We start from the raw sequence: 15,145 nt of genomic DNA on the forward strand, positions 1-15,145 counted from the left end.
AAAACCAAAACTACGTCAGTGCAAACTACACTGCTAAACAAACAGCCACATCCAAATACATCATTAACAGATTATTTGCTAAAGAAAAAGTCCCTCTCATTTTTGTCTGGGGTTGAAACAATTAATCAATTTGCAGACTGACTGGAAAATTTATCAGCACCTATTTTAATACTTGAATGATTGTTGAAGTCATTTATGTAGGAAAAATTCTAAATATTTGCTGGTTACAGCTTGTTAAATGTGAGGATTTGACAATTCTCTGTTCTTCTTTTTTGTTTTCTATCACTGTAAATTGAATGTCTTTGGTTTTGGGATTGTTGGTCAGACCAAACAAGCTATTTGGAGATCTGAACCTGGGCTCTAGGAAACTGTAATGGGCTTCTTTTTTTTTTTTTCACAAATTCTGACATTTTATTCACTAAATAATCAATAGATAAATCAAACAAATATGATAGATTAATTGCTGTTAATTGTTTTTGTAATTGTTTCATAGGGGGTCGCAGGGCCTTCTTAATTTTAAGGGGTGCAAGAAAAACTTGAGACTTATATATTCACAGGAAAATATCAGCTCAAAATTCATCCAAATCTTTTATTTTACCTAAACTTCCTGGAGTTATTGTGGGTTGTTCTGTAATGTTATTGTTATGCATTGAATATAATAGAAAAAAACACAAGATATGTCACTTGTCAGTTTAGTCAATGAATGATTTCCCTTAGGGAAAAAGGTTGGGAACCACTGTCTTATTAATTATTTATTATTTTTACCCCATGCCACGACCTCCTGCTGTAACCTGTGCCATATTCTATAAAAATCTCATCTGTAAAGAATCTGTATATAGTTCACATACAACTCTAATTCAATTGTTTCTATTTTTCATTATGTCTAGTATTTTTTAATTCTATTTTATTTAATGTGTATTTCTTTTATTCTTATTTGCTGTGTTCTATCTGGAGCTTTTTTTTTTATTATATCTTTATTTTTTTTATATTTAATTTTGTGCTTCAATGTGTATCTGCCGTATTTTATTTGGAGGTGCTGTAACGTGTGAACGTGCCCAGTGTGCGATGAATAAACTCAATTTTACCTTATTTGTGAAAAGGGGGTCAAGGGTTTATTTTGAAAGGTTTGACCGGATGTCCCTTAACTAAGCCCGACGGTGTTGACAGCAGTGCCCGAACATTGCCGAGTGGCCCACTGAGCCCAATCTCTAACGGAGAATAGGAGTATCGCCCCGGCGGACAGTTGCGGTAGCCCTCTGGCTCGGATATTCCTCATTTACTGGATTTGTACACCACAGATAAATTCCGGGATGCCTTCAAATAAAAATATCCAAGGTAAAGAATAATACAACAGCGTTATGCCTATCGCTAGCTAAAGCTTCTTTACAATAGAGCATCAGCAGGCCGACCCCGGCTACCGTCCACAGCGGAGCCTCTTGTCGATATTAACCAGCTTGCTATCTAAATAACGTGATTTTCCTTTTGCAGGAGGGAAAGCCTTTGGACTGTTAAAGGAGCAGCAGAGGCAAAAATTGGAAGAAATAAACCAGGTAGGCATTGTTGTCTCTTTATTTGCCCTCAGCGTCTCTAACGGCACCTCACGGGGATTTGAATTTAATGAGCACGCATACACTTGACTTGGCATTGGCCTTGTTTTTGAACGTGCGGCCTCATTGATGTTTCAAAATAAAGTTAGCTTGAACTGTCTCAGTGATGCCAGGCACATTTATTGGAGTTGACCGTGGCGATGATGTTGATGCATTTTATCGATTTCCCCTGCAGTCTTTGTGGCACTTGTTGAATGGCTGCATGAGTATTTTCCCCCCCCAGACCCGATCATATCGATCCGTTTGCTAAAAGATGCGTTTGAATCGTGTTTTTGGTGGCTGCTTTCCCCCGTTTCTCCCTCTCCGCCTGGGTTTCGACGGGAAACAGGTGTCTGAAAAGAGCTCTTTGTCTAACATTAGGCCTCGCTCTCGTCAGATAACTCCAGTAGTAGTTCCCGCAGATTAACTAGATGTCTGTATAATCTCTGTTTTCCCTCCTTTACTCTGGCTGTGGCCTCCTGTCATCGGCTTCACCCACATGGGAAAACCAGGTCGCGGCAAGAGGGCAGCCGGGAGCGCCTCTGACATTCCTGTGCACACTCATTGTTCCTTCATAAGGGATTCATCTTTCGTGTTTTAATATCCTTCGTTTCCTCATTAGAGAAGTGACTCCGGATTCCTATGAGGCTAAAAATAACTGTTGTACTGTGATTAAATCCAAGTTGTTTTTTTTAAATATATATACATTTACTCCCATTCTGTCACATTAACGTGGGTGATCTGTCACATCTTATCACTGTTGTGTATCTCGGGTGGTTACTCATGTATGAAAAGCTCATCACATAAATAATGTTGAGCTGCAATGATGAATCGAATAATCGGTTAGTCTATTGATCTGTAATCTGTTTTGTTTTTTTTTAGGCAAAAAATTCCTTGGTTCCAACTTTTCTAATGTGAATTACATTTATTAAAATTTTGCATATTAACAGAATATCATTAGGTTTTTTTAGGTCGAGTAGTTGATTACTATTTTGATAATCGATTGATCGTTTTAGGTCATTTTTTAAAGAAGAAACATCCAAATTCTCTGTTTTCAACTCGATGATTGTAAACTTTGTTTGTTTGTCTTTGTTTTTGTGGACAAAGCAAGACATGTAAGGACATCACTTTGGCCTTTGGGATTAGATTAGAATTAGATTATTAATCAATAATGAAAATAAGCATTGCAACCCTATTATGGACCAAACAATCAATGGAAAGAATTTGTTAGTTGAACTCCTCTAACACTTACAAAATCTGAATCTTCACCTGGAGGAGGGTTGGTACACTCTGTATTTGACCTCTGCATTGTGAAACCTTCTCTGTAGAGATAATAACAATAGAGATTTCCTGTGTGTGTGTGTGTGTGTGTGTGTGTGTGTGGTTGTGGGGGGAGTGTGGGGGTGTTGCAGCAGTGATTCAGCAGGGCTGAGTCAGGCATCCCTGATAAACATGCAGTCGTGGTGTTTATCCTCTTCACCCTTAATTACGAGGCTGACGGACACACAGAGGTCAACGTAGAGAACAACCTCCCTCTCTGTCTCTCGCTCCCTCTCTTCCTTCCGCGCCGATTGAAGACTCCCACATGGCAGATTGCGTCATTATAATTTCATTAGAATAGCTCCCTTCAGGCTTTTTTTTTTTTTCCTTTACACCCTTGTGAGGTGTTCCACTTAATGAACACTGTGATAAGTAATGACTATCCAGGGGGAAGAACGTCTTAAGATTGTGAGTCATCGCTCTCAAGTTGGACATTTTTGACACATTTGACAGAGCACAGTGTACTTTATGCTCTAATTTGTGCGTGGGCCTCTTTCCTTTTTAATTCTACATTGTATAATACAGCAGGAAGTTTCACAGCGAAGTTTCGAAATGGGCCCATTAAGGGGTTTCAGTTTTAGTTAAACTTGTAAAACCGGTTTTATCTGATCACTTTCCATTTGTTCACCCCCTCTTCCTCTTTTTTTAAGGAATACCTGGAAGACCAGAAATACAGGGATGAAGAAGACCTGGCGGAAAAACTGGAAGGCCTCAAAAGTAAGCAAAGCCTCTCCCTCAGTAGTTTTAGTATCTACAAGTATGCAGCCCTCTTTGTGAGGCCGTGTTCCTTTTTCCCGGCTTTTGTCTTAGCCTCAATATTTGTTTGTTTGTTGGCAGTCTGCACACAAAAACACACAAAAGTCTTCAGTATTTTGTTTTTCTCTGTGGGAAAGACGGACCGCTGTGATTTCTAAGAGGTTTGCAAGGCCAAGTCCTCAGTGGCCTTTAAGGAATGTGCTGGGGCGTTCCTCCGCTTGTTGTTACAATATTCAGAACTTTGCTGGGTAAATTCATAGCTCCTGGGAATAGAAGAAAGGCTGCAGCTTGGAGCTAATTACATGAACAAAACTGCGTGATTTATCAAAGAACTCCACCCCACTGCTCAGATCTCACAGATGTATGCTCTATGTGCATGTAGGGTATTTTGTTATCTCTTTCCGTCAAGGTTTTTTATCTGCGGTTTTCCAGACAGAATAACCTAAGGCTGTTTATTTAATATGGGGGCATATGTCTTGAAATGAGAAACATGCTCCAGCGTCCTACATACAATCTCTGCTTGCTGGAGGAAATGGAGCAGTAATATATAAACAGAAAGGGGACCTGACACCCAGGTCCTGAGAGGGTTGCTGTTTTTTTTTTTTTTTTCTATCTTCTCCCTTTTCTTTCCATACTGTCCCAGTGACCCAGAGGTCGGGATCTAAACACTGTGCTGTGAACCACCAACCAAATCGCATCAGTGCAACTCATGACCAAAAACATTTTTAAACATAGCCTACTTTAACGGTTATAAGAAGGCTGCAGCAACTATTTTGTACATCACTTTTGGTTAATTTGATTAATCTAATTATAATTTTCTTTGTTTTATATCACTGATTCTAATTTATCTCAAGGAAAGTTGATACAAAGTAAGAGATTGCAAATATAGAATATCAATAAAGTGCAAATGACGTGTTGTTGTCACTAAAACAACCGTCAAAACAAGAATCTTTTAAAGAGTATATACACCTCGTAAACTGTCACAATTACACTGAGATGCAGGGTGAAATAGTGGAGGCGTCCCACCTCACCTGAAATGAGGAGAGCCTCGACTAACGTCAGAAGTAATTCATCAGTTTTTACGAAATGTAGCATTAGGCACGGGAAAACCTCCCTTTATTCTGCTGCTCATCTTGTAATCACACTGGATAAATATCCTAAATTGCCTCTGTATTGTTACAAATTTGCAGTGGTTTGTTAACAAGTGCAACAAGATACAAACAAACAATATAAAGCGCCTCTATTTAAATGAGCTGTATTGACTGTATTCGTGTTAATATTAGACTTTATGTAACTGTCAGCGATGGTGGCTTTGTAGCCATGATGCCAGCAGTTCAGTTTAGTTCAGCTCAGCAGGTGATTGATCAATCACACAGCATTTTATTAGAGCAGCACATCAGCACAGCGGGGAACATTGCGTTTTTTGCATGATAGTAAAAAAAACAGAGACAAACAACCCAATTAGTCACAAACAAGGGCTGATGTTTGAAGAAAATCTCACTGCAGGTCTGAGGGTATCTGGTCTGATAATCACTAGTTGGACACTTATTACACAGTAGTCAGTTTAAAGTGAGTTTAAAGTTCATATTTTCAAGCTGGAGTTTATCATCAAGAGCTGTTATTGCCATGGGTGCTCCTTATCACCTCCACTAGCCAGTTCCTTTGCCAGAACCCAGAGGACATCAGTTCTTAAAAGTTAATGAAAATGTGTGTGATTTTATGTTTTTTTAATGGAAGGTTTGGAGTGAGAGGACTTACATGAGGAATATTTACCTCCGTATGCCAGTGTTAAATCAGTGTTCACTGCATGCTATAATGGCTGACATAAATAAGACCATTTCAGTAGAATTGTGTTGTTTCATGCATTGGTTCCTGTGTGGTTTGTAGTTGCCAAATGACTACAGCTCACTATATCTGTGCCATGTTTTCATACAGTATTATAATTTCTCACACATCTTAGAACTTTCTACACAAGACTACACATATTACAGAGAGATAACAGCAAAGAAGTTGTTTTTAGAGTCAACAGAAGCCTGCGGTACCAAAGCGTTTATCTGCCCTCCGGGGTTACTGTCTTTTAAAGGGAGGGGGAAATTCTTTGTTAATCTGTTGGCCAAAATAGCAGAGGAAGTCATCATCCATTTAAATTATTTTATCAGCATTTATTTTCAGTTATTTCCTTTTACACTGGAAAGCCCCTTCAAGTGTTAGCTGCCAAAGAGAGTGGTAGACAAACTCAACATCAAACTACTCCAGTTAAATCCAACTTAAATCACAGATATCAGAAAATGACTAGCGGTTCATAAGCTGATGGTCATTTTTGTCACATCAGTTGCTGAGGAAATGTAGCTCAGGAGGATTCACTGAAGACTTAAGTTTTGTTCAGTCGAGCCATTTTCTGTTGCTGCAGATGATCAACAGGCTGCTCTACGACAAGTGGCCCACTCAAGAACGGCTCTGTGTGTGTGTCTGTGTGTGTGTGTGTGTGTGTGTCTGTGTGTGTGTGTGTGTGTGTCTGTGTGTGTGTGTGTGTGTGTGTGTGTGTGTGTGTCTGTGTGTGTGTCTGTGTGTGTGTGTGTGTGTGTGTGTGTGTGTGTGTGTGGAGGCCCACTCCTCAGAGTAACAAACAGGGTTAGCATTGTCCTGTCCCACTCTCCATGGGTTCACACAGTTAACACAGTTCTCTCTCCCCCTCCCAACACACACACACACACACACACACACAGACACACAAAGCTTCCAGTGTGGGACAGAAATAGTTAGTGTAATCTGACTAAAGTGGTCGTCTGGACAAAAGAGGATGGTGAAATTTAGGGAGAAGCGGGGAAAATGTCTGCAGCAACTTCAGTTGATCTGGATGTGAATGAGAATGCTGTAGTTAATATTTACTATGGCTGCACCCTAAACAGTGCATAAGCCCCCTTAGTCAACTTGCAGTTTGTCCGTTAGATCATTGTGTGAGGATAACAGCATGTCAGCTTCAAACCTTTATAACCCCACTTTAAATGACCAAACTACAAAACTAACTAACTAACAATGGAGGGCGAGACACTCTCAGGTCTGATTTCAGCCAAAGTACTTCTGAGCCAGTCGCTGGTACAACCGCCTGTACTGTTTAGTGTGATTGACTGTTCAGCTGACATAGCTATCAGCAGCCATCCAGGAAGATGCTCCCCTGTGCGCCAGGATTTTATAACTGAACTTTATCGGACAGAGTTGAGAGTGGTACCCTCAGAAAGAAAGAGAGCGGAGCATATTTAACAAACTATTCATTTAAGCTTCATGAATATATGCGTGGCCTGTATGTTGGAAACCTATTCCAGGTTTGTCTGCATGTTGTCAGGCTAGAAGAATCAGATTTAACTGATGTACCTAATCTTCACATTTCTTCAGCCCACACATCTTTATATTTCTAAGTTAAGTTCCCTTTTAACTTACTGACCCTCTCACTCTCCAATCTGTCTCACATGTCAACCCCACTCAGCTGCCCTTTGCCTGCCGCCCACTGACAGAAATCCAAACACACACACACACACACACACACACACACACACACACACACAAAACACACCTGTCATTATCAGCTGTTTGTGTCTTTCCTTTTGCCAAGTCAGCTGCCAGCAGAGTGTAAGACAATGAGATCGCAGACAGCGTGTGGCAACAGTTTTGCTGACATATAAGATGCCAGCCGGGGACTGTTGTTTGTTAAAAATGTTGCACACGGGGGATGTGGTGTGTGAGCTGAGAATGAATTACCACTGTTAGTAATAATCTCTTATATCTCTTGTGTGTGTGTGTGTGTGTTTGTTTTGCAGATAAATATTCGGAGTTTGACCTGAATGACCAAGGAGAGATTGGTGAGTAATAGTAGCGCTAAAACACCAACTGCACCTCACAAAACTAACTGTCAGCTGATGCATGCAAAGTGTCGACATGAGCGAACAAACAGTAATTAATACTGTGCGTGTGTTGTCCGACCAGTGTGAGCACAGGGATTGAACGGGCTCATGTGTCATGTTTGTGTTTTGCATGTAAAGTGACACCAAACTGTGCACCAGTGTGAATGGTCTTTTAGTTTTTGAGCAGATGTGAGGCGAACTGTAGTCTGTGAGAGTCAGACAGCATATATAGCATCTGTTTGCAGGTCCTAAAAAAAATTTTTAAAAAAAAGCTGCTAAACGTCCCATATGACAACTGTTTTTGTAGCCTTGTTAGCAGTGTAGCTCTTGCGCTGGCAGTGTCAGTTGCTTGGTCCACCACTATAATCCGGTGTGAAATCTCTCAGCAACTGCTCAAAGGATCGCCATAGAATTTGGTACAGATATCCATGCTGGATGAGGATGGTGGAGGATGAATTTTTGTCTTTTGGTGACTTTGGTGACTTTTCATCTAGTGCTTTTATCTCTTTAGACTCTTAGAGTCTTGTTTTGCTACCTATATTTCCTAACTATACATACATAAATGTCTTCATTGAAGGATATTCCATTCCACTCCATCAGTTGCTTTAAAGTCAAACACTAGAAAAATAGGAGCCACCTGGACAATGTCCAGAGTTCATTTATATTTTCTAAAGGCCTTTTGTGAAGAGGTGATTTAGTGTTACACTTCTGTAAAGTTAGGGAAACTCAAAAGAAACAGATTTAAAAAAAAAAAAAAAGACCAAAATAGAATTGTTACTCCTTTGTATGGGACAAGCTCCGAACACACTGAATCCTGCATCTTTCATCTGGACTGTCTCCTAAATGGTCCTGTCTTTCAAACCCCACACCTCCAGTATGTAATGCAGGCTAAACATTTTAGGTCCGTAGGTGGGTTTTCTCCCTCCAGAGCCAGACGTTATACAGCTCTTATGAAATTGTTATAGTAAGTAAGCCTTTAAAATGCTTAGGATTAATGGATTTAAGCATCAAGTTCCAGTGTGCTCACAACCTCATTTTTGTTAGAAATGCAAACTTTGAGTCTGATACATACATAAAGAGGATTTGCATTGTTTCACCTAAGCTAAGTTTGTCAACTGTTCCTTCTTTCAGAAATGATGGGTCTGAAGCGAATGATGGAGAAGCTGGGGGTGCCCAAGACCCACTTGGAGTTGAAAAAGATGATCGTTGAGGTGACGGGTGGCAGCAGCAACACTATCAACTACAGGGACTTTGTCAAGATGATGCTCGGAAAGCGCTCAGCTGTGCTCAAACTGTAAGTTAACCTTTTGTGTGTGTGTGTGTGTGTGTGTGTGTGTGTGTGTGTGTGTGTGTGTGAGTGTGTGTGTGTGTTTTGTATAAAAAGAATACAGACCGTTTTCACATATGCAGAGTTAGTTGTGTCCATAAACCGTCTGCCGGTTCACCGTGTGTTTGACACATCCCTGAGAGGGAGGATATGAATCCTGTGCTGTGTCAGCCAATAGTTTGATCCGTCAGCAGGGGGTTCTGGGATGACTAGCGATGATGTCATTCACCCACATGCTGCGTTAGTCGTTAATCTCCATGGCAACAAAACCCATCTATGTAGCCTATCCATAGTCAACCCATCCTTATCCTTAACTGGGATCATGTGCTTAGGTCACTGACGATAGGCTGATTAACCACTGACAGTGTTGCAGGACTCACAAAAACACTAAAAACTCATCAAATTCCATCAACAAAGTTCCTCTTTTGCAGTGGAAAATATTTCTTTCTAAATTATATAATTTATTCCAATGGTCCCTGGTGGATAAGGTGATATATTTCCTGCCATTTTGAGGGTTAAGGGTTAGTGTAAGCAGTGTAAGCCTTTTAAAGCAGCCTTGCAGCGGGCTGAGAGTGTATTGGCTGCTGCATGTCAGCTCTGCTGGACTAAGCTGGCTGGACCCTTTAGTAGACAAATCACATAATCCCGAAAACACCAAGCAGAGAAAAATGCATAACTTTTCCTCCTTTGCCCTCAACCGTTTTTCAAAAGTGTATCCCATAATCCCCCAGCCGCTATTTATAAATGTCTCATTCCCTCCCAGCCGCACTTGTCCACTTGTTAGCATTCTAGTTAGCCTCCGTATTCCAGACATTTCAACAGATGTTGAAATCTCAGGTTTATTTTACTACACACATTTTGGATCGGTTTTTGGATGAAGGATTTGGTTCCCTCTTGTGAAATCTTAAGCTCAACTGTGCAGAACATTGCAAGAATGTCAACAAATTTATAAACGTCAAGGCGTTTTCATTTGAGAGAGCTTCTATTGACTACTGACATTTTGTAGTGTATGCATATTCCTTGTTCTGATTAAAAAGGGAAACAACATGTAGGTTCATCTACCTACACGCTGCTGAGTATCTTGCTGTTTCTTTGCCTTTTTAACTCCAGCTGGCAGCCTACCGCTCCTCACTCAAAGGCCTACAACGCCTCTGTTGTGTGCTGCTGTTTTTGTCTCTAGAGAGGGGAGAGGGGAGGGGGCAGGTTGGGGGTACCAAACGGCTTTAGAATAGTGTTATTCCAAGCTTTTAGCAGGGCAACAATTGATTTTGTTGCAATTAGAGAAAAATGATTGAGGTCAGGCTCCACAGTTGGGCCTAGTTTGTGAAAGCTCTTTTGAATAAAGTCACTATCAAAGTCACTATAGTTTGTTTTACCAAGAGTTTTAATGACAGACGAGCCTTACAGATTTTAGGTTTTATAAGAAACAGCTCTGAGGGATCTTGACTACAAAACTGTTGCTTTTAGGCTTTACACAAAACAAAATAAAAAAAGATCCCCATCAAAAAATGTTGTACAATGTAAATGTACAATCTGCAGTATAGAGCAACTATATGTTTAACCTGTACAATCTATGGTATGCACACAATAACAAGATTAAGTCAGCTGGTCACTTTATCTAATAAGCTCTTCTGTCAACATAGAGCTGATTAGGCTAACATGGCAATATGTGAAAATCATACATAGTAATTAACAATGTATTAATATTTTTGTATTAATAGAGACACAGCCAGAAAGATTTAATTCACATATACACAATGTATAATTTATTGACTTATTGAAATATTTACCTCGTTATTGGATTCATCATTGAATCAGTAGTCGACCGTTGACTGTGGGCAGTGACCTGACCGACTGCATGCAGCTTTTTTGGTTGCAGAGAAGGAGGTATAAGCAGTGTGAAGGAAGGGGGGGGGTGAGAGCGATTGCCAGAGAGAAGTGCCGGTTTCGTCGTTGGGATCATTGCTCCTTATGGGCTTAGTGGAGCTTTGCAGAGTTTTCCAAAAAAGGAAATTAAAGACAGGCATTCGCTCTGAATAGCTCCTGTCAGATTGCTCACTCTACTGTGTACAGCCTAAACCACTATTCCCCGCAGTCCCTTTGTGGTTTCCCTTCATTCCTTTCCTTTCACTTGCTGCTCAGTCAGTTCATACCCCAACTGTAACTGTGGCCTTTTGTATCCGCCAGGAGCTAAATTATCCCTCCTCACTCACACACCCTGCTTGTATTGTTTATACTTTTCTTATTTACCTCTTCTAATACTACCTTCTTTCTCCCTTATTTATATTTACATTTTTTTTTCCTGCCTCTCTCCGTGGTGCTGAAGCCGTCAAACCAAGTCTCGATATATGAATGTCTAAACTGATTTCGGTTGAACTGATTAGTGGATTAGTACTATATAACCACATTTGATTACAGTGTGCTTGCTGTCCAGTTGTCACACAGGGTGATTTCATTGGTCACATCAGCCGGCGTCACTGCTACAGCCCAAAGACACCACAGCAACCATGAAGTCTGCCCTAGTATCCAATCAGACTTACCATAAAAGAACCAACTCATACACCCCATAGTGCCCCCGACAAACCCCCCAGAACCGGGAGACAGAAACTTAGCACGGGCCTGCCGCAACCACCTAGCAACACCTTAGCAACCACCTAGCAGTGCTGCTCCAAATATTCAACAGCAGCTCTCCATCCAGGTTTTGAACACAAGTCCCTGTGCATTCTCTTGTTGATCACAATCAAATAACAAATTCTTTATGAACTGTGTATTGGAGCTGATATTGATTTATTGGTATAGCTATAAAAAATCCAGTGCCACTGCCAATGACTTTGACATAATGATGCCTCTTTATGATAACCATAATGCCTCTCTCTCCACAGAGTCTTGATCTTTGAGGACAAAGCCAACGGCTCTCCCTGCAAGCCAGAAGGACCCCCTCCAAAACGGGACATTGCTAGCCTGCCTTAAGTGTAGACGTCAGCCTCCGGACTGCTAGTGGAGCAGAGGGACCATCCGTGGTTGCGTGAAAATTGAGTCGTTCTCTTAACATGTGGAGTGTTGTATTAGTGTGGGACCAGTGATTAAGGATGTTATTTTGTGATATACGGTGTGTGCAAGGTGTCTGTCATTTGGAAGACTGAGCCCCCAACTCACTAAATGATGTTTGACTGTGAATATTATCCTTCATCTTTTTTTATTTTTATTTTTTTCCCTAATTAAAATGTAGCATTGATAGTTGTTAATCTGCTTGAGAAATTAAATTTTGTAGTAAATGTTTCATGGTTATGTTTTAAGGGAAGATGTTTTTCCTTCCTTTGTTTCGTTTTTTTTTTTTTTTTTTTTGGGACACATTCATTCTAATGTGAGAGTAGGATGCTTTCGGAGAAGCACAAGGAAAAGAAGCAGTTTTTCCAACTCATTTTTGCACTGTCCTCAGTGGTCTTGGATGGATTCCCGCCAGGCTAATCTTGGTCAGTGTCTCGCTTTAGATCAGGTGCCAGAGATTACAGGCCCAGCCCATTTCCTCTGGGTCGGAATACTGATCTGGAATCAGTAACTAGGTTATCATGGCCGCCTCACGATCTGAAAAACATTTACATTTTTCGTAGATGACTGTACTGCTATGTAATACTCACTCACACTAGACAAGAATAAGAGATCATGTTGACCATGGGGCTTTCAGTTTCAGTATGGGGCTTAAGGAATAGTAAATCCGACTCAGTTTTAGATCTGTAAGGTTAAGCACATGTTAGTTTTGGAAGGAGTGTGATTTACAGGCACACAAACTCAACAAATGTACATAATATACTACACACAGTACAATCATATTCTTTCCAAGTGCCTCAACATGCAGATACTGTAGAGCTTAAACACAGATTGAAAATGGAGGGAGTGCACAGTGTTCAGTTCAAGCAGTCCTCTCAGCTCACTAATTCCAGAAATCCATGAAATAATGTTCTTTGTTATTTGGTAAGATAGTTTTAATGATGTTTGAATTATATTGATATGGTGTTTCCACAACATTCTGAGTGAGTGTATTTTTAAATGTAGTTTGTTTTCCCTTCTCTTACAATTATTTTTTTACGTCACAGCAAGTGTTTAACCTGTTTATTGAGTGATTTTTAAAAAAGCTGTTTAGGTTAATCCATACTTGTCTTGCAATTCATATGTGTGGTATTAATTTCTCTTTGTCTTGGATTTTACTTTCTCCCCCATATTTTTTTCACCAGCCAGCCATCCCTTTCTATTTAACCGGGTTCATTGTCCTGTGAATTCTGTATTTTGTGCCTCAGTGTTTGTCCCTCCAGTTTAAATTTTCCTGTATCTCACACAATTTACTGTGAATTTGGTACTTGTAATATTTTTAACCCACTTAACATGTTTTAAACTATTATGTTGATACCTGATGGGTACATTACATCTTTTAATGTTGTTAAGATGCACATTGTTTGCCGACACCAAAGGAATTAAAATTCTTCTTACACTGGCCTGGTTAAGTTTTGAATTGTTTTATTGCTGTAATGGAGATCTTGTTTGGGTGAAAGATTACGAGTTGAACAGGTTTTAATTGGCAGAGTGTACTGTTTAATTGTGGTTAAATGGTAGTTCACTAGTCAACCTGTGTTTGTTTGGAACACATTTCCACTATTGTGTTTATAGCAGGAGACGACATACTACACTGAGAGGGACCTTTAACCATAAATGCAGTAATGCTTTTCCTTGTACGCTGAAAGCTGACAAAGGTTACAAAGAACTCCACAGTCATAAATATTAGCTGTCCATCAGGCTACGGGTCACATTATAACACATCTTTTGCCGTCAGTGCTGAAAGATTCATCTTCCAGTTCGTTCTCAAATGGAGATATAACTGTGTGTGGGAATCTTTGTTTCATTGTAATAATGCTTTCATTTCATATTTTTCCCATCTTCTTTTTCCATGTTGCTTAATGTATGTGCAGCTGTATACATACATACTCTTGAGCAATAAAATGTTTTCATGAAAAAGTAAATAGCTGCTTGAACTCATTTGATGTTGTACGTAAAGACCATTCATATTGCATTTCACTGGAAGATGGGGTGTGGAATAGTGTGAGCAATGCTTTAATAAGCATGCTAGCAGGCGGATCCAGTAGGATTATAATAAGCACCTCTGTAATTAAAATGATAATCACTGTTGCATGTAATAAACTGCCAGAAGCTTATGTAGGCACAGAAATAACGAGCTGGACGGTGCTCAGATTGCCGTGTAAGGAAATATTAAAACTCCAGCTAATTTTGATGACACTAACCCCTGGGGTTCGTGTTAGGTCTGCCATTATCCACTGTGTTTTGTGTTGTATTTAATGTACTTTATCAAATCACATGTTGTGTCTCAGTCTGTTTGGTTCAACTATGTGTTTAGAAGTTTTAGTATACTGTATACATAATTAGCCTTAATCATAGACTCACTTGCTTTTATTTATCTTGCTAGTTACTGCTGAGTCAAGACCAGTACTCAAAAGCTGTATCATTATGCAATGATAGTAATTAATGGTCAGTCACTGTCATGGGAATAATGAATGCACCACTGCTGTGCATCCCAGGGCAGGACATCATCGTCCTCATTATCTGCTCTCTTGCATAGACACTGCCATCTACTGGTCACTCAGTGAGATATTTGACTGGTAAGAAAATGATAGCATGCTCAACAACTACCTCAAATGGATTCATTAAAAACAAGAAACCACGTTGTCTCCATTAGTAACACGAACGCCCCAGATTTAATAATAAAGATTATATTTTAATAGAAAAGTGTGATACCTTGATATCACATTTTTTTTAGATTTTTCATGGATTGCTCTAATCTGTAGTGCTGTGGGGCTTAATTTAGATCATTATCAGCAGGCAATACAATTATAATGTTAAGTACAAGCAGCAGCAAATGTCAAGTATAATTGAGCACCATTTACAAACCCCAGATAAGAGTGCACAATCTGTGGCTCAGATTATACATGCCTTTTGAGAAATAAGGACATATTTATTCTCAAAGAGTGGTTTATAAACACTTGGGTTTTGTTGTTCTGGAGGGCATTTTCCAGCTCTTGAATAAACAACCCTGATGATGTTATTAAGGTTATCTCAGTTTGGGGAAAGACTCAAGTTTCTTCACAGAAAGCCTGCATTCGGGGGACTGGAGATATGGAGTTTAAAAATAGTGAGCACTTAGGATGCAGTAAGGGTGAAAGACACTATTCAGATGCATTATGGGATTTTAT

General features: G+C 39.8%; 1 protein-coding gene across 1 annotated transcript; it reads left to right on the forward strand.

The window, feature by feature from the left end:
* Window positions 1-1,161: 1,161 nt before the first annotated feature.
* Window positions 1,162-13,900, forward strand: aif1l (allograft inflammatory factor 1-like). Its single transcript, XM_051412938.1, has 6 exons — window positions 1,162-1,335; window positions 1,489-1,550; window positions 3,557-3,623; window positions 7,478-7,519; window positions 8,693-8,855; window positions 11,771-13,900. Exons 1-6 carry the CDS (start codon window positions 1,311-1,313, stop codon window positions 11,856-11,858), a joined length of 447 nt encoding a protein of 148 aa, XP_051268898.1. The 5' UTR covers window positions 1,162-1,310; the 3' UTR covers window positions 11,859-13,900.
* Window positions 13,901-15,145: the final 1,245 nt, after the last annotated feature.

The sequence above is a fragment of the Dicentrarchus labrax genome, unplaced genomic scaffold, assembly GCF_905237075.1.
Source record: "Dicentrarchus labrax unplaced genomic scaffold, dlabrax2021, whole genome shotgun sequence".
In the NCBI taxonomy this organism is placed as follows: Eukaryota; Metazoa; Chordata; class Actinopteri; family Moronidae; genus Dicentrarchus; species Dicentrarchus labrax.